Source organism: Asparagus officinalis, chromosome 6 (genome assembly GCF_001876935.1).
Source record: "Asparagus officinalis chromosome 6, Aspof.V1, whole genome shotgun sequence".
Taxonomy (NCBI): domain Eukaryota; kingdom Viridiplantae; phylum Streptophyta; class Magnoliopsida; order Asparagales; family Asparagaceae; genus Asparagus; species Asparagus officinalis.
In genome coordinates, this window is record NC_033799.1 from 25,648,464 (window position 1) to 25,668,544 (window position 20,081).

Genomic DNA, 20,081 nt, shown 5'->3' on the forward strand with positions numbered 1-20,081 from the left:
TTGTGAAATTTTGTCACTGGACTGCACATTTTGGAAAATATGAAAAGACCACTAAGGTTATATTGTGACAATAAATCTACATTAATGTATTCTAATAACAACAAGAGCTCAACTAAGTCAAAATATATTAACATTAAGTTCCTGATTATAAAAGAAAGGGTACAGAGTGGACAGATATCCATAGAGCATATTGGGACAAATTCCATGATAGCAGATCCTCTTACTAAGGGATTACCACTCAAGGTCTTTCATAAGCACACTGCTCATATGAGTGTGGTGTTATTCGAGGATATAGTGATTTAGTGGGAGTTTGTAATTTTTGGTGCTTTGTGTTGGTTGTATTGTCTGATCAGAATAAAGTATTCAGTTAAAACACTCTGTTACATTATGTTTGGTTTTGACCTCACTAAAGTAGGACCAGTTAAAAATAGACATGTACTGATCACATTGCATGTAATTTTCATGCTGTACATCCATGATTGATCTATGTCGTTTGATTGTATTGGTATATGTGACCATTGATGGGTCGAGTCACGATAAATGTGACGAAAGCCGCTTTGATCCTATATTGATATAGTCAATGAATGAGATTGTTTGGAAATACCTTTTCAGTGATAGCAATTATGAGCTCATAAGGTTATACACAATTTAAGGAATCATATGGTGCCCAAGTGGAAGATTATTGGATTTAAATCTAATTAAATCTAATTGTGGACACATATGATTAATCAATGTGTATTGCTATCTTTAAGGATAACCCACTTAAAGTGATCAATCAATTTGGGTTAATAGGTATTTAAATAAATTATGGGGTTATATGTGCAGATACCCGGTTGTAATTATAATTTGATGAGAGGCCAAATTACAAATGTACAACACCTATATATATGGGGTTATGGTCCTTAATTTAGGGTTAGCCACTCTCATTCTTTTATCCTCATCTAAAGAGAGTCAAAAGGGAGAAACCCTAAGATTAGAAGATTATCAAAACCCTAACTCAGATTTAAGTTATGGATTCAGGTATAAACTTCCGCTCTTAATGTTTATTCTCTATGATTTAATCACGATTAAGTCTTACAGTTACCTCTTGGAATTGAATTTGCTCGATTTAGAAGATATTTGACGTTCCTTTTTCTCTCTGCTCTGACATTGTATATAACTTATATGTTGGTGAAAATAAAACACCTGAAAATTGAAGTTTAAAATAAGGGAATCGGCAAAAACATGCCTTGTCGATGTCAAGCATATCCATTGCGGCCATTTTGTCAGTTTGCTGCTTCCCTCATGAATCCATTGATTTACCTTCTACAACATGAAGCAACTGCACATCCAACAGAAAAATCAAAAGGTAAATATGGTAGTCTTCATCCAATGCTCCATAAAAAGCGTGAAACAAGGATTTGGATTTGTTTTTTTTTCCTTTTTTGGGGTGGAAAACTAAAGGAATTAAAATTTTAAATTTTGATTAATTAAAAGAAACTGTTATGAAAGGGAACTGCATAAAAATACCCTGAGCATTTGGAAATCATTGCTATTTAGATAAAAAGTTTAAACTATCCTTGTTTATATTTATCAGGGGATATACAAAGTACAGGAAGGAAAAATTTTCTAAAATATGTTACATGCAAAACACATTACAGCTTACACTACCTGATGTCAAACATCGTATCTAAAAAATTCATGGTGGTTTTCCCTCATAAGAAACATGTAAGAGCATCTTCAATGGTATATATACTCTATATTTAGAGGGTTTGAAGAGAATATTCTTTAAGATTCCTTAAATATAGAGGGTTTACAAAAGTTGTGCTCTAATAGTGCCCTCTATATTTATATTAATTAATCTATCATTTACAAACTAATGATGTAAATAAAATAATTAAAACTTAATATTTTTTTACAAAAATTATACCTTTAGAACCGTCTCGCCGAAACCTTTTAAATGAGATTAATATTGAATTTTTTTAGAGTCATTTTTAAATTAGTTTATTTTAATATAATAAATTAAAAATATTCATTAATAAAACAAATATGTGGGGATCTATATAACCCGCCCCAAAGGAACTACATTCAGAAATACAGAAATTACATTATATAAGTAAAATACGGTAATAACAATCTAAAATTCCGGTAGGTCATTTTCATAGCTATCGGTACCGTACTGATACCCAGACGGGCCCCAAGATTAAGACAATTCCTCGCTCGACATAGGAAACTCCAAGATCGGGAGGCTCACTTTGAACTTCAGAATGCACTCATTGAACATTTATGGCAGATGCATGGTAATGGAATAATATAATTTTTTTAAAGCTTGATGTATTTTAAATTCTCTGTACTTCAACATTTCATAATGATAAATTTGAAATTAATATGTAAGTATTAAATATTAGTCTCATTTTAAAGGTTTCGGCAAGATAATTTCAATGATATAATTTTTATTTAAAATAGACGAGTAAATTTAAAATTATATTAAGTTAAATAATCAGTTTAATTATAGTCAATGATACAATTAGTATTTATGAAAAGTTATAAATGAGATGGGAGGGCAAAACTGGAATCAAAATATACGAATAGTGTTTTAGATGGATCCCTCTATATGAGACCAAACCCTTCAGATATAGAGGGTTACTGTAGCACCCCTTGCTATAGGGTGCTACAGTTCCCCCATTGGAGCCAATGGTACATCATTTTTAGCGGAATGACGTACCATTGGAGATGCTCTAAGTATTGTGCGGGACGCCCCAAAATGCATGGTAGTTTTGTGAAATTTATACAAAAAGATACAGAAGAATGGAGAACTGAAAGTTCTCAAGCTACACTTACATGCTTTCTTTGATGGCCAATGCGCTTGAAGCAAGTTGTACATGGCTGCAACTGAAATGAGATTCTAAGGATTATCAAACTAAATAAAAGCTTCCACAAATACAAGCAATCTTGTAACATGGCTAGAAGCAGGGGGCAAATTCAATCTCTGAGCAAAAGCAGCTAGGGGATCCTCACCTCTTTCTTGTGTAAGAAAATTAGCAAAAGTAGAGCACAATGAAGAGCTAAGAGTCCCTTAGCTCCTTTTGCTTCCATTGTCACGTGGATATATGTGAGAGATTGAAATGCCTTTGATCAGCAAGAGATTTAATAGGTGAGAGATTGAAATGTTAGGTTTAAATCCAATATATGAGTCAATATATTAAATAAATATGTATTATGTGCTGTCAATTAATGTCGGCCCATTAAAGTGATCTAATGTGGGCTTTGGACTTTTAATATGCATTATTAAAGTATGTTTTTCCTATGTGTAGAGACAAAAATATAATTATTAATTTTATGATGGGCTAAATTGATATTTATGAATAACTGAAGAAGTCAGTTACTAAAAGGGCCGTGGTTCCCCAAATCCCTACGTACAGTTGCTTTCTGATATCTAATCTTCAGAAAGTTACAAAGAAAATAAATTAGTTTCTCTAAGGAGGGCATACATATAGATCTAGAAGATTTACATCTCTAAACTCAAGAATTGCATCTACTACATGGATTCAGGTATGGCTCCACATCTTCTTTATTCTCTCGGTAATTTGACATGAACAATATTGAGTTTGATTATGGTTTCATCTCTTAAAATAAAAGTTTTTATTAAACAATTGGTATCAGAGCAGTGCTCATGTTAAACTATAGAGAATCGATTTTAATTTTTAATGTGATTCTCTTATATGTTCTCAAATGTAACAATTCATCCTTTTGAATTGTTTAATTTGAAAACAAAATTTGGTTGTTCTTCCTTATGTATATTCGTCATGATTCTGGATTCAAAATGATTATTATGTTTTGAATTTTATGAATCCGATTTAGAAGAATTCATGTTTGATTGAAAACTAGGGTTTGATCATCATGTCATGATATGCATGAACTTTTGAGAAATTCGGATGTATTGATTTAGTTTTCATTATGTATTCATGATTATTTGAGTTTAAATTTGGATTAAAGGGTCATCAAAAGAAAGATTTCAGACTATAAATCGTTTTTTAAGAAAATTTGGGGCGCTGCAGCGCTGGGTTTTTAGTGCTGCAACGCCGATTAAGTTAAACCAAAAATATTTTGGTGGGGCTGATAGGGGTAAATAAAACCTAAGTTGCAAGTGCACAACTATCAAGTTATAATATAAAAGATGCCGATCCCTTAAGAAAGCTATTGTAGGAGATAATCAAAATTGGTTTCTAATTTGTGTGTTGGGTGGACAATTAAGAGCGATAATGTGGAGAGATGAAGAGAGTGAGTGTGATTATATGCAAATAAAACAAAACTAGATTAAGAGGGGAGAAAGAAAGATGAAGAAAATAAATTTAAAAATAATTAAAGAAGAATCAAGAATAAAAAAGAAAATCACAAGTAAAAGATGAAGAAAATAAGTAAAGAAATGAGTGATCTAGAATTGAATCCACTTGTCAATTTTACTTAGAATTTATGGGTTATTCTCTTTTTATCACATTTTACTTTAGATTTATTAAGCATAGACTATCAAACCACTTAAGGAAAGTATAACATATCAAATTATCATCTAAGTAAAACTAATATTTATGAAAAGAATAACAACTAGATATTAATTCTAGAATTCATAAGCATAACCTATCAAATTATTCAAGTAAACATAGATTACTAAATTCTTCTTCTTAATCAAACATAATCCCATCTCAATCCTCTATCTTGACTCCCCAGAAAAAAAATAATTAATTAAAATAATCATCAAGAAGGAAATAGAAACCAACTATAATGGGTAAAAAGAGGAGAACAGTGCCATACCAGAATCATGCACTTTGATATCCGAGCCCAAATTGATAGAACCAGGATCGGAGTTTTATGCAAAAGTGAAAAAAAAAGGAAAATTACAGTTAATGGCAAAAAAAAAAAAAACTTTAAAAAAAATGCTGGCAGGGGTGCATAGTTCAATATTATCAAACAAACAATAACGTGATATGATGATGAGTCCGAGTCGTGAAAGGAGAGATGACAGAGAGAGCAGTGAGCACGCAACAGCAACAGCATTCCTTCTCTTGATTGATGCAGTTCGCCCGCTGTGTGCTCACTCTCTTCTGTCATCCCCAGAACCCAAACAAATTCAATCACCCCAAAAAAATATCAAAAGAAAAACCCGTTATTATCTCTCTTCAGATATGATCTCTAATTCCTCTTATATAGGCGTTAATAAAATAGGAAAGAGATATTCTCGTGAGAGTCTCAATAGGAGATCAAATCAATCAACGAATGACTGAGATTAAATTTAAAAATTTGCCAAAACGCGTTATAACCATCAATGATGGATCACAATTATCAATGATCCATCGATGATCATCAATGATTGATTGTAGTCCATCGATTGTGCGAATTCTTGTTTCTAAATTTCTCTGATTGCTGACTGCAGACCATTGATGGTCCTTGCAATCACTGATGGTCGACTATAGACCATCAATGGTTCGATTTCTAGTTTTTATATTCTCCAGTTGTTTCCTGTAATCCATCGATGACTTGCTTGGCCATCGATGGTGTCACTTGACCATCAATGATTCAAAGGCTGAAATAAACATTCATGTTGATTTTTGCATCGTTTTGAACCACAAATTGTTCGTATATGTTTATACCTAAAATATATCATTCACAAACATATTAGTAGCAAATGAGAGCTTGTTATTAATCAAACAAGAGATATTGCACGAACAACATTCTGCACGAATTCGAACAACGTTCTAACACTAAGTGGTGTTAATTTGCATTAATGATCACATTATCCTCAATGACATGGCAAATAAAGGTCCATGTACTTTTGATTTAGAACACCTCTCTTAAACCCCATTAAAAATCAATCTGTGTTTGCTAAGTCTCTTCAAAATTGTTTCCAATCTACACAACATAATAAATTAAAGACTTTTGCGTCTGTAATAATTTTCTAAAACTATTGACAAATGATTGTCATTCTTTCTTAAAGCGAAATTCTGATGCGTTTGTGAACTTCTCAAGGGACAAACCCGCAGTCCCGGAGTTACTTAGACATAAGTTCATATCAGGTACATGTTCAGTGATAATCTTGATCTAAGTAACCTCTATGGCTTTGAGATATTTGCTATATGAACCTTTGCTGCGTAACAATCTTGAAGCAGATGCATCTACTGTTGTCAGCAAACATTTCTTGAAAAATAATGTAGTCAGATTCGTGCAAGATATCATGAATTTGACAATGACGATGGTTGACGGCTGCTTCGACACTGTTGAAGCTAGCGATCACCGTATGGACGTTATATTGATGAATTTATATGACAACATTGATCATGAGTATGTTGCGCACAGCAAAAATTTCGGCAGCACCTCGGCAGCACAACAAGAGAGTCAGGTCGCAATAGTAAATTATGTTTCACAAAGAAAACAATAACTTTAAGCAAAATATCTCAATCAAGTGAGATATCAGCTCTTCCTCTCATCAGTTCTAGGACTGACCTGTCGAGGGAACCTAAATAAGTTATTACAAATCACACAAATAGCGAGACAACCAATTTTACGTGGTTCGACAAATTACCTACGTCCATGGGACAAGGAGGGAGATTTACTATTAGAGGGAGAGAATACAACCAGGGTTTACAATCACACAACTTAAACCCTCAACTAAGCTCTCAAATCACTCACAGAAATATCTCTCTCAAAAGACACAAACACTTTTTCTCCCGCAGCGGTTTTTTTTCCCCTGTAGCCGCCAACAAAATTCGTGCTCAAAAACCCTTTGCACTGTTTTTTTCTCCGTAGCCGCAAAATTCTTTGCACCTGCCCACTTTTCACGTACAAAACCCTAGGCTATATATAAAGCTTGGAAATCTCGGGTGGGCCTTGCTTCTCTCCACGCGGAAAATGAAAAAAACGTGTTCGACTTTCTTCTCTTCACGCGGAACCGCGTCACGTGGTGCCCCCCCCAAAGTATCACGATGTTTTCCCTTTTGATATTTACGACAAAACAATAGTTTTTTTTTAAAGTTTTGTTGTGATCGATAATCGTTTTGAAAGTAGGGATGCCTTCTCATTTAGGAACCGGTTTCTGTGTAATTGAAATTGATTGGTAATTTATTATTATCTTATTTTTAATATTTTTGAATTAGGATAGTTTTGTCTTTTCAATTTTTATTAAACGAAACTTTTAACGAACAGTTGAAAAAAAGATTAAATTTATATATGAGATGGGGTAAAGAATTAAGTTAGAGAAAAACAATGTGGGGACCAATATGAAGTCTAACTACACGGACCAAATTTGCCTTCTAGCCATTTCTAGCCGGATCCATGAAAACAAACAATCTATAACAAGAGGGTTTACAAATCCGCCCATCCTTTATTATGATCATAAAAGTGATTGAAGAAGGATATCAAACTAAAAGATATGGGACATAAGCTTTTATCGTTTTTTTATAGATTCAAAAAAAATTAAAAATAAAATTTAAAAAAGAAGGATCTTCCAAGAATGATTTAATAAAGATGGCCATAGTCATGATCATACTATTAGACAATAAACATTCGTATTAAGATAACATTAGAATTTCAAAAAAATATTTCTTATAAATATCAGAGTTCTAAAAAGGCTACAAAGGAGAAACAAAATTAGTTGTGCTCTAGTGGCACTCCTAGTCTGGGATTCCTCAAAACAAATATGGGGCAGAAAATAACAGAGTTCATATTCTATAAGAATCTTTCACATGCGAAAGGATTGTTCTCTACCTTTCTAAGGATAAGTAAGGGGTAGAATAATAATTCACCGACCACTTCTCTATAGTCGTGTGCTGGCTCTCCCGACCACTTCTCTATAGGGGTCTTCCCCTCAATCGCAAATGAAGGTAGACTATTAATGATGTGGCTCGCATATGTAAGTGCCTCAGCCCAAAAAATCTTCTCCAAACCACTTTGCGATAATAAACATCGGATATTCTCTAGTAAAGACCGATTTAACCTCTCTGCCACCCCATTCTACTGCGGTGTATGACTAACCGTGAAGTATCTCTCTATGCTCTCATCTCGACATAGCTGCTGAAAGGGGTCTGAAGTATATTCACCACCGTTATCGGATCGTAACGTCTTGATCTTTCTCTTAATCTGCAGTTCCAATCTTTTCTTCCACTCCACAAATAAATGTAGGACGACGTCATTCTTATACTTCATGGTGTATACCCAACATCGCCTAGAATAGTCATCAACGAACGTGACGAACCAATGTCGATCACAAAGTGATACCGTCTTGGTGGGACCCCAAACATCTGTGTGCACATAGTCCAGGATGCCCCTCGTCCTATGAATAGCAGTCCCGAACTTCACCTTCATTTTCTTACCAAGAACACAGTACTCACAGAAATCCACTTTTCTACATTTGGTTCCTTTCAGTAGTCTCTGCTTGCACAGCGCCTGCAGTGACTTCTCACCTGTGTGCCCCAACCTATAATGCCAAAGTCTGCTCATATCCGCCTCTGAAATAACTGAAGCAACCTGGCCAATCTTGGTGCTCCCCTTCAGATAATATAAGTTCTGACTGTGGACTCCCTTTATCATCACTAAAGATCCATTAGTAATATTTGTTACAGCATCCTCAAAGGTCACCTTGAATCTCTTTGTCTCCAAAGCTCCAACTGAGATAAGATTCTTCTTCAGCTGAGTAATAAATCTCACCTCCTTTAATTCACAGACTACTCCATCGTGCATCCGAATCTGCACGATACCTATCCCACAAATACCACAGGATTGATCATTTCCTATGACTACAATTCCCCCATCGAGCTTCTCAAAAGATACAAACCAATCTCGCCTAGGGGTCACATGATAGGTAGCACCAGAATCAAGCATCCAATCTGATGCATCTAAGTGGTTCACCTTCGGAGTTATAAGTAGAGAAAAGCTTGAATCATCAGAATCATCGCCTTTCACAATATTCACCTCATTAGCCTTCGAGCCCTTTTTCTTGCTATTCTCCTTCTCTTTGATCTTTGGACAACATCTTTTTCAATGTCTCTACTCCTTGCAGAATGTACATTGGTTCTTTCCTAGATGGTGACGACCTCTTGACTTTGACCTTCCTCTATTACCACCTTTCGAATATGGGCTTCTACCTCTCGTCGACAAGACCTCACCTGAAGTACTAGCACGGAAAGTCTTCTTATCCTTCCTCCTCAAATCATAATTCGTCAATGCATTAGTAACTTCACTATAGCTGATAAAAGATCTCTTGTTCAACAAAGTGAGCACAAATGTGTCATACTCCTCATCCGGTAAGGAGCCCAATAAGATAATAGCCTTGTGAGCACAAATGTGTCATACTCCTCATCCGGTAAGGAGCCCAATAAGATAATAGCCTTGTACTCATCCGATATCTTCAGGAGCCCAATAAGATAATAGCCTTGTACTCATCCGATATCTTCTCATCAACATTCGCCAAGTCCGATAACAACCTCGTATAGTTGTTCACATGAGCCACAAGCGAGATGCCTCTGGACATCTGGAATCTGAATAACCTATGCAGCAAATGCAACCTGTTCTCAACATTCTTCGTAAGCTACTTATTGTTGAGAATTTTCTATATCTTTATCACAGACGTCATCTCAATCACATCATACTTCAACTCCTGTCCCAAACAGGACATGATCACCCCACAAGCGTTCCTATTCATCTTTTCCCATATCGCCTCTTCATATTTTAGTGGTCTCTCGTAGACCATGATGGTCTCCTCCAAGTTCTGAGCATTGAGCGCATCATGTACATCGCTCATCCACAAACCAAAGTTAATTTTACCGTCATACTTCACCACACTAATTTTAGTGTTCTGAAAACCAACTTGAACTGTACTCGCCATCGACTTACTGCTTTCACCTTCTGCTCCCATTGCAAACTAATTCCAAGTTATAGGGGGAAAAATCAAACTTTGATAGAAATTAATAATTACCTAACTGAACCCTAGATCGGATTCCAAATAGATCTTCTGTCCACACGAGGAAAGTGAAATCTCCAACGGCAACTCCTAATACTATCTCCACCGAAGCCTAGAACTCCAAGAACTAAACTTCACACAAGAATCTTCCTTCACCTAATTCCAAAATCCTAGATATGAAATATGGGCTCTGATACCACTTTTGTTGCGCGCAGTGAAAATTTTGATAGCACCTCGGTAGCATAACAAGAGAATCAGGTCGCAATAGAAAATCTTTTTTCACAAAGAAAATAAGAACCTTAAGCAAAATATCTCAACCAAGTGAGATACCAGCTCTTCCTCTCATTAGTTCTAGGACTGACCTATTGAGGGAACTTAAATAAGCTATTACAAATCACACAAATAGCGAGACAACCAATTTTACGTAATTCGGCAAATTACCTACGTCCACGGGGAAAGGAGGGGGGAGATCTACTATTAGAGGAAGAGAATACAACTAGGGTTTACAATCACATAACTTAAACCCTCAACCAAGCTCTCAAATTGCTCACACAAATATCTCTCTCAAAAGTCACAAAAACTTTTTCTCCCGCAGTGGTTTTTTTCCCCTGTAGCTGCCAACAAAATTCATGCTCAAAAACCCTTTGCACTGTTTTTTTCTCTGTAGCCACAAAATTCTTTGCACCTGCCCACTTTTCACGCTCAAAACCCTAGGCTATATATAAAGCTTGGAAATCTCGGGTGGGCCTTGCTTCTCTTCACGCGAAAAATAAAAAAAAACGCATTCGGCTTTCTTGTCAGATGATATATATTTTGTAGATATATATTTATATTCACGTACACCACCTGACAGAACAAAATATGCCAATCAGTCATATTGGGAACAGTTTCCCGATTACCTACTGAATATTTTCTAGAATTGATAACCTAAAAATGCATTAAATCAGTCAAGCCACAATTGCATGAATGATTTAAAGGAACAATAGAAATGTCATTATTCCTCTGTCCAGTCAGCACCTTAAAGAAAAATATATTAGTAACTAGCGAGTAGCGACTTAGTGCATTCTTGTTATCATGCATAAGAACACAATTAGGTACCCCTAACACTAACAAACTATTTACAAAAGCCAATAAATAAAAATATGTTCAATCTCGAAGAAACAAATGCTTTAAGAGTGAACACGACAAGAATAAGTAACCTGATTAGTCCAACCATCGAAAGACCCAGCCAAAAGAACTTCTGAAGCAGATGTAGACCAGACTATGCACGTAGATCGAAGAATATGCAAAGCTTTTACAGAAGCATCAAGCTTCTTCTTTGCCATGTCCGTGTTCTCCGCTTTACTACCGAACGAAACAAATAAAAGGGAAAAAGAATCAGGAAAATAATGTTAAGATGTGAGTGCAATAAGATTCAAAATTTGAAAATTAAGCGTATACATTATTGCATGTGTCTTCTTGCCTCGTTGTATAGCCAATTTAGCCCGTATAGACCGCAGTTTATTTTTCACATTCATTATTTCTGTCTGCATGAATTCCAACTTATCAGAAAGCATATACTGCTCTCCCAGTGAGTTTCGTTGGACCTGGATGATCAATCATTAAAAAAGAAAGAAGCTTCTTGGAAGTACTAAATCCATTTGATACAAAAAAATGGTGGTAGAGTAATGCAATACAACACATCTCATGAGGGAGTTATAGGAAAATAAAATATACCAAAACCATTATTACGCAATTAGAATAGAAACCCTAATCTTATTCATGAGATAACATGGGCTTATATAGGCCCCTACAACTTACACATAAACCCCTAAACTTAATAATATTTCAACACTCCTCCTCAAGATGGGCGAAAGATATCCACTAAGCCCATCTTGTCACATCCTCTAATCATGTCTAATGAGCTAAGTCCTTTAGTCAGACAATCTGCAGCCTGATCCTTAGTTGGAACATGACTTAACTCCAGTAGTCCATTGTCCAACTTCTCTTTGATGAAGAACCTATCGATTTTGATGTGTTTGGTTCTATCATGCTGCACTGGGTTGTTGGCGATACTGATGGCTGACTTGTTATCACACCACAGCTTCATTTTGGCTCCTTTATCTAGCTTCAGCTCCACCAGCATACTCTTCAACCATAACAACTCTGCAACCCCCAAGGTCATGGCTCTATACTCTACTTTAGTTGTTGATCTCGCCACCACTGATTACTTCTTGCTCTTCCACGAGACCAAGTTACCTCCTATGAAGATGCAGTACCCTGAGGTGGACCTCCTGTCATCAGCACAGCTAGCCCAATCCGAGTCACAGTAACCCTCAATACTCATATGTTTATTTTTCCTTAATATCAACTCTTTTCCGGGGGCACTCTTCAAATACCTCAGAATCTGGTATACTGCGTCCATATGACCTTTCCTTGGATCGTGCATGTAGTGACTCACCACGCTCATTGCAAAAGAGATATCAGGACGTGTGTGACTCAGATAGATCAACCTGCCCACCAGCCTTTGGTATCTGTCACGATCAACTGGTTCTCCAGCTTCAGCACCCAGCTTGAACTTCTGGTCAATCGGTGTAGTTGCAAGTTTGCACCCTAACATCCCTGTCTCTTTGAGAAGATCCAGTGCATACTTTCTTTGGGAGAGAATAATCCCCTCAGCTCCTCGAGATATCTCTATCCCAAGAAAATATCGAAGCAAGCCAAGATCTTTTACCTCGAATTCCTTATCCAGTCTCTCTTTGAGTTGAGCAATCTCCTTCTCGTCATCTCCTGTAATAATCATATCATCCACATATATCGCCAGCATGGTAATGTGGCCTCCACTTCGTCGAAAGAACATGGTATGGTCGGCGTTGATCTGCTGGTACCCCATACCAATCATAACCCTCTTGAATCTGTCAAACCAAGCACGAGGAGACTGCTTCAGCTCATAGAGAGACTTCTTCAATCTGCAGACCTTACCTACTGTCTGATCTGTATCGAATCCTGGTGGTATCTCCATGTATACCTCCTCCACTAGATCTTCATGAAGAAATGCATTCTTCACATCTAGTTGGTGTAGCTTCCATCCACCATTTACTGCCAGAGAGATTATGCATTCTTCACATCTAGTTGGTGTAGCTTCCATCCACCATTTACTGCCAGAGAGATTAAGGTCCAAACAATGCTCATCTTTGCCACAGGTGCAAAAGTCTCATCATAATCGATGCCATATGTCTGACTATACCCTTTTGCCACCAGACGAGCCTTGTAGCGTTCAACTTGCCCATCTGGATTCTGCTTCACAGTGAAGACCCACTTGCATCCAACTGCTCTCTTCTCTTCTGGTAGTTTTACTAGCTCCCAAGTGCGGTTCTTCTCAAGAGCCCCTAGCTCCTCGTGCATAGCCGCTTTCTATTTTGGGTCCTTCTTAGCAACCTGCCAATTGTTAGGTACAGTAACAGAGTCCAATGATGCAATGAATGCCCCCATGTGCAGGGTGGATGTTAGAATATGATACAAACTGGGCAAGATCCCAACCATATCTATCGGGAGGATTTCCCGCATTACTACGAGTAGTCCTCCGTACTGGTATTGGTGTGGGAGGAGTAGGGAGAGGAATGTTATCACCTTGGGAAGGGGATGGTGGTGGTGTAGGTGTCTCAGGAGTCGGGACAGGTGTTGGCAAGAGACTTGGCAGCACTAGTGGTACTGTAGGTACTGTTCCTGCAATTTGCTTCCCCTTCCTACTATAGGTTAGTAGCTCCCCCTGAACCGTGGGCCTAACACCTCTTGTCTCATTTTTCTTTTCTTCTTCATTCTCCTGCTCCTCCTCAACCAATTCTCCCTCCTAAGGAATCGATACAGAAATCGATTTCTCCACATCATTGTTCACCGATCTATCACCATTCTCCTCCTCTCGCCTCATTCTTCTAGTATTGGGAGAGTTACCAACAGATGAATTTACCTTCCGGGTGTAATATGGCTCGAGTTCTCGAAAGTGCACATCCATGCTCACAAACAACCTTTTCTCCACCGGGCTCCAGCAAACATATCCCTTCTGAGTAGCAGAGTATCCCACAAAGATGTACTTCACAGCTCTAGGGGCAAGTTTCCCGACAGATGGCCTGTTATCCTTCACAAAGCACACACAGCCAAACACTTTAAGTGGGAGAATCCTACCATTATCTCCCTTCAACATCTCACACGGAGACTTCCAATCCAGCACTTTCGAGGGTATTCTGTTGATCAGCGCTGCTGCTGTAAATACTGCCTGCCCCCATAATGTTTCTGGGACATTCATAGAGATCATCATGCTTTTAGCAACCTCTAAAAGATGTCTGTTCTTTCTTTCCACTACCCCATTCTGAGCTGGTGTGTATGGACATGTTGTCTGGTGCTGTATTCCCTGAGTTAACAAGTATTCTTCAAGCGCTCTGTTGGTATACTCTGTCCCATTATCCGACCTCAATACCTTCACCACTGCTCCGTATTGAGTTTGAACATTCCTATGAAAGTTTTGGAAGCACCCAAACACTTCACTCTTATTCTTCATTAGGTATAACCAAGTAACACGAGAGAAACAATCACTAAATGTAATAAAATACTTGTATCCATTCATAGAACTTGTGGAACAAGGCCCCCAAACATCTGAATATACCAAGTCAAATGCATGAGAACTTCTATGACCAGAACTAACATAAGAGCTTCTAGTAAGCTTTCCAACTCACATGCATCACACACAAGTTTCTGTTTATTTACTTTCTCAAATAAATAAGGATACAATCTGCCTAAAACGCTAAAGGATGAGTGTCCCAAACGCTGGTGATGAAGCATTAACTCACTCTCAGCACTCATTTTAGATCCTATTCCTACTTTCTCTATGACTGACACCAACGCTGAATCCAGCCCTTCACGATCCAGATACCATAGTCCACTACGTCATGTGCCAGTCCCAAGTCTCCGCCCTGTCCCCTTCTCCTGGAAAATTACCTTGGGAATATCAAAAGAGACAATGCATTTTAGTTGGAGAATGATAGAACTAATGGACAAAAGATTGACTGGAAAGGAAGGAGCATACAAAACATTAGACAAAGTTACAGAACCAGTACAATCGACTGTACCCTTACCAACCACCGGCTGAAATGTACCATCAGCTGTTTGAATACTATCAGGCGATGCTAGGTGAGTATATGATGAGAACTCACTAGCATTACCTGTCACATGTCGAGACGCACCGGAGTCAACTATCCATTCTGATGATCTATCGGGAGATATAGAAGCAAGAGCATGTATGTCATCAGTACCTTTGATCGGATGAGCATAGGTAGCAGTGTTGCCTCTGGCGAAGAACGAGGTGGATGCCTCCTCTGTCCCACTCCTCAAGTCTCCATCCCCTGCTACTTTCTGCTTCCTCCTAAGTATCGCCAGAAGAGCACGATCCTCCTCAGTAAAGACCACCTTAGCTTCTTCTTCTTCCTCTGCTACCATCAAATTCGCCAGGTTGCCTGCTCCTCTTCCACCTCGTCGACCCCCACAGTCACGACCACGACCTCCGAACTGTCCATGTCCACCCGAATCTCCTTCCTTGGGTGGCTTGGTGCAAGCATGCCGTAGATGACCCACCGCACCGCAGTTGTAGCACTGCCGAGTCTCTCCCCTGGATCTAGTGTTGCTAGAGGCTGGCAGTGCTCCTGTCCCCGCCTGCAGCCTAATGTGAGTCTCCTCCTGAATCATAGCAGAGACAGCCTCCTCAAGCGTGGGAATCTTCGGATGAGCTAGCAGCAATGCAATTCGCTGAGCGAACTCTGATATCAACCCCTTGAGAAACACCATAGTCCTCTCCTATAGAAAGGCCTCCCGCTCTTTACATCCCGGGTCCTTGCAGCTCGCCCATGGTGAGAAGTGATCATAATCTAGCCACAGACGCTCCAGCTCTGTGGCATACTCCTGTACAGTCCTCTCTCCCTGTACTGTGGCTTCGATCTCTCCCTTAATATGGAACACCCTCAGGTTATTCCCCACTCCATCATAGGTCCTCCTCAACTTTTCCCAGACGTCCTTCACCTTCTCAATGCCATCCACTGTGATGACGATCGACTGGACCAACGAGTTGAGGAGCCAGATGTACACCAACATATGAGTGGACTTCCACTCATCTCTTCCCTCCTAGTCCTCATCCGGCTCTGTTGCCTCTCCTGTCAAGTAACCCTCCAGGTTCCTCCCTGCAAGGGTGTATCTCACCCGTCGTGACCAGCTCAGGTACGTACTCGGTCCATCAAGCTTTAAATCGATGGTCGGAAGCTCCAACTTCTTCGATGATTTTGTCGCGCTCTCACCAGCCGACAACTTCATCAGCTTCATCAAAGTTGACACCTCCGCAGGGTTCAACTTCTTGATGATCTCCTCCATCGAACAGGCTTCAGACCCAACACCTGGTCACCTATTCTTCCGACCCTTGTTGTGTGCAGTGAAAATTTCGGCAGCACCTCTGCTGCACAACAAGAGTAGGATCGCAAACAAATTCTCGTTTCTCAGAGGAAACAAGAACCAAAAACAGTTATATATCTCATCGATGTGAGATATATACTCTTCCTGTCATCAGTTTGAGGACTGAATCGAGGGAACCCATGCCAAACTCTAGGTTCGGCATAGCGCAGCAAGGGGGGGTCAAAGAGTGGGGGGGGGGGGGGGGTTCGGTAGCAGCGAGGGGGCTGAATCAAGGGGTCGGGTTTGATGCGGGGGGGGGGGGGGGGGGCTGATCGGGGGAGAGGGGTTGGGTCTGGTTGTCAATACAGAGGGGCGGGGGGGGTCCTGGTTGTGCGAAACATAGGGGGGGGTCGGGCGAGCTTGGAGGCGAACAGAGGGCACGGGGGGCTGGGTCGGGTTGATCGGGGGGGGGGGGGGCTGATCGGGGAAGAGGGGGGTTGTTTCAAAGGTGGTGGTGGGGGGTGTCGGGTGAGGGGGAGGGCAGACGGGTGAGGGAGGAGGGGAGGTGGGAGGGGGGGCTAGGGTTTTTGGTGGAGGCTCTGATACCAAATTGAATATGAAAACCCTAATGTTATTACTCCATAAGATGGGCTTATATAGGCCCTTACAACACAACTTACACATAACACCCTATCTATTACTAATATGTCAACAATATCACTAAAACTTGAAATGTTTGAATACTAGTTTTCTGGGTAAATTTCGCAAAATACCCTTAAGTTTGGTCGTTTCTCAGATAATTTTCCGCAAATAATATTATTCACTCTCTTGAAAAGATCAATTTAAACAACTTCAATTGCACACCAAATCTAAACAAAAAACCATGGGGGCAGATATCAAACAGAGTTCAATTGCATATTGGACATCTCTCAAAAAGCTTGATATTATAATAGTAAGTAGATGGAGATGTATTAAGCACGCAAATGAGAAGAGGAGCACTAGCCGACGCACACTGACAACCCTCAAAATTATATGACTCATATTAACCAATAACAATACTCTGTTAATTATTTGATCGTATTCATATGTATCCATCTCACAGTTCAATTCCCAGCCGTCCAATTGGGCTTCGCTGGCCTCACCTTCATTTGTTGTTTATTTAGATTATCATTAGCTTAAATGGTGGTTAATTACCTCAACAAAACTCCTAATAGTTGCTTGATGGTTGGATTTTTCTATTATAGTGCACATAAAGCCTGCTTTTGTGTTGCTATATAAGTTGTTTCTTGTGGTCATCGGCAATGAGATAGGTTAAGGGGTCGATGTTTCTTACAAGCTAGGCGAAACCAAAAATAGTTCCCTATAACCCCCAACAAGCTCAGCAACATAAGGCATTGCTCTTTATCTCTTCAAATATCACCATGAGAGCTTTTGTCATCCTTCCCCTTTTAGTGTTACAATTCTTTGCGCAAACGATGACTGTTCGTGCAAATGTTGGCGCTGCAATTCCTTATGGTCCTCCATATACTCGTAAGTCTTAATTATTGTCGCGTTATATAGCGTTCTTTAATGATATTATAATTCAATTGCGGATACACTCCGTGTATTTATATTGTTGCAGATGGACCTCCTAAGTGAAAATTTTCACTTTTGTGCCCTTAGAGGGTCTATCTGCAAAGAGTCAAAAAATTTCGCTCAAGCAGTCTATGTGCAACAATAAAACTACAGGGATAGTACATGAGTCTACCTGCAATTAACTCATAACATTATAATTAAACGTTATCACAACTGCATAAAATATGAAGTACAAAGAAGAATCAGAATACATGAGTGATATGTAGACCTGCTGTGAACCTCGTTAAACCTGTATGCATATGATTGTCATCGTAAATACATATCAAATGCTGAATATGTTAGTTTTCACTGTCCGATTACAGCAACAAAATGCAATGGGAACAGCCAAGACCAATTCCCACCAGGCAACATGTTTGCTGCAGTATCCCTAAGCCTATGGGATAACGGCGCAGCCTGTGGAAGAAAGTATCGTGTCACGTGCTTGAGCGGATCCAGTAGGCCGTGCAAATCAGGCACCATTGATGTTCAGGTCGTTGATCTGTGCCGTGACAATCCTTGCCCTGCGAGTCTTCTCTTGTCAAGGAATGCTTTTAGCGTGATTTCAAGCAATTCCAATGAGAGGATCAATGTCGAGTATATTGAGTAAGTAATGTGTTTTTGTTGCAGAATGTAGTGTTTTCAAGAAAACACGTTGGGTATCTGATAATATATATCAGATATATCAGCTTCTGGATATCTGACGGCTAAAGTTTTATTCCTGCAGGATTTGATGCAGCCTCTGCAAGAATTTGTCAGGTTGACGAAGAAGGATGTACGTTGCAAAGTGATTGATTGCTGGCATTGTATTATAAGCCTAATGTAACTCACTGAATTGGTCAGAAGCAAGATCACGTTAGAAATAAATGCTCTCGACTCTAATAAGTACGAGGTTATTACGCACCTCATGATGTACACCTTGTATCAGGATTACATACATAAATTGAATACAGAAACTACTGAGTTCACTGTTCACATCTTAAGTGCCTGAAAGCAAGCGTGGTCATTGTTTTCTCGTTTATCATCATATATTTAAAACTGTCGATTTTTCATCAGTCTATGGTTTTCTGTCTACTTTGTTGGGCAAAACCCGTGTCGAGGAACCAAACCAAACGCAGATCAAAGAGGGTCAAAACCAACCAAAATCAATGCACAAACAAAACATCAATTTTAACGTGGTTCGGCAATTGCCTACGTCCACGGGGCAAGAAGGGGATGATGTTTTCACTAATAGAGAAGAAGAGTACAACTTGAGATTACAAATCACTCGAAGGAACAAACTAATCTCACCAACAAAGCTCTTAATCTCTCCAAATAAACCCTAATCAAATAGCTCAGAAAATACCTCTTTTCTATGCTCCAAATATCCCAAACTCTTGCCTTAAGAAACCCTAGAACGTATATTGGTATTTATACAAACACCAAAATCCAAATCAGAACAGGAAACTCAAACTAGGCCTGACTCGATACGCGGTCGACCGCCACGGTCGATCGCGCCCAACGACAGAGCCTATAAATGCGTTACAGGGTCTGGCGGTCGACTACGACAAACGACAGAGCCTAAAAATCTCCTACAGGGTCGCGGTCGACCGCACCAAGTCCAGGCTCATGCCTGAGCCCGTGCACGTTCGCGGTCGACCGGCCTTGCGTCGCGGTCGACCGTGCAGCTCCAAAACAGTTCCAAGTGTCCCAAAAGTCTGTTCTTCTCCAAAATTCTTCGCGGTTTCTTCATACTTCGGCTACGAATACTGTGATATTTAATTACTTGAACCGTAGGATAAGAAGATACATGGTAATTTCACAAAATCACCAACAAGTTTGGCCCATTTTGAGATAAGCCCTAGAAAGTTTGAAATGCTACTTAACCTCCAAAAATTTTTCACACAAGGCATATGGCTTCATCACCGCAAAACTTAGTTGTTAGACCCTCATAGAGCATATAACTAAGGTTGAAGTGAGCATAAATCTTTGTAGTGATGATCAGGACTCCATCATCATATTGACCATACATGCATATCAACCCATCTATGAAACGATAAGCCACCAACCCAATTGCAGTTTTCAATGGAACATTAATATTTTGTTAATCAGCACATCCCTCTTCTGATCCCTCTCTTAACACAAGTCTAACTCTCAT

The 20,081-nt window shown here is 39.2% G+C and overlaps 2 protein-coding genes and 2 long non-coding RNA genes across 4 annotated transcripts; 1 reads left to right on the forward strand and 3 right to left on the reverse strand.

Annotated features, from left to right (window-relative positions):
- Positions 1,234–5,096, reverse strand: LOC109844963. Its single transcript, XR_002248176.1, has 3 exons — positions 4,789–5,096; positions 2,821–2,871; positions 1,234–1,321 (listed from the first exon to the last, which is right to left on the reverse strand). It is a non-coding gene; the product is annotated as an uncharacterized LOC109844963 (long non-coding RNA).
- On the reverse strand, positions 11,125–11,666 carry LOC109845203. The gene is made up of 2 exons (XR_002248252.1): positions 11,366–11,666; positions 11,125–11,269 (listed from the first exon to the last, which is right to left on the reverse strand). It is a non-coding gene; the product is annotated as an uncharacterized LOC109845203 (long non-coding RNA).
- Positions 12,132–13,309, reverse strand: LOC109845935 (uncharacterized mitochondrial protein AtMg00810-like). Its single transcript, XM_020415173.1, has 2 exons — positions 13,057–13,309; positions 12,132–12,694 (listed from the first exon to the last, which is right to left on the reverse strand). Exons 1-2 carry the CDS (start codon positions 13,307–13,309, stop codon positions 12,132–12,134), a joined length of 816 nt encoding a protein of 271 aa, XP_020270762.1.
- On the forward strand, positions 17,664–18,919 carry LOC109845193 (EG45-like domain containing protein 2). The gene is made up of 3 exons (XM_020414413.1): positions 17,664–17,863; positions 18,271–18,550; positions 18,672–18,919. Exons 1-3 carry the CDS (start codon positions 17,755–17,757, stop codon positions 18,676–18,678), a joined length of 396 nt encoding a protein of 131 aa, XP_020270002.1. The 5' UTR covers positions 17,664–17,754; the 3' UTR covers positions 18,679–18,919.

Bases quoted from the DNA above. Each gene is read 5' to 3' on its own strand.
- LOC109845935 (XM_020415173.1), bottom strand. From the start codon at position 13,309: ATGCACGAGGAGCTAGGGGCTCTTGAGAAGAACCGCACTTGGGAGCTA. The intron at 12,695-13,056 runs GTGGATGGAAGC...TGATTATTACAG, and splicing joins AATCTCTCTGGCAGTAAATG to GAGATGACGAGAAGGAGATT.
- LOC109845193 (XM_020414413.1), top strand. From the start codon at position 17,755: ATGAGAGCTTTTGTCATCCTTCCCCTTTTAGTGTTACAATTCTTTGCG. The intron at 17,864-18,270 runs GTAAGTCTTAAT...GTCCGATTACAG, and splicing joins TTATGGTCCTCCATATACTC to CAACAAAATGCAATGGGAAC.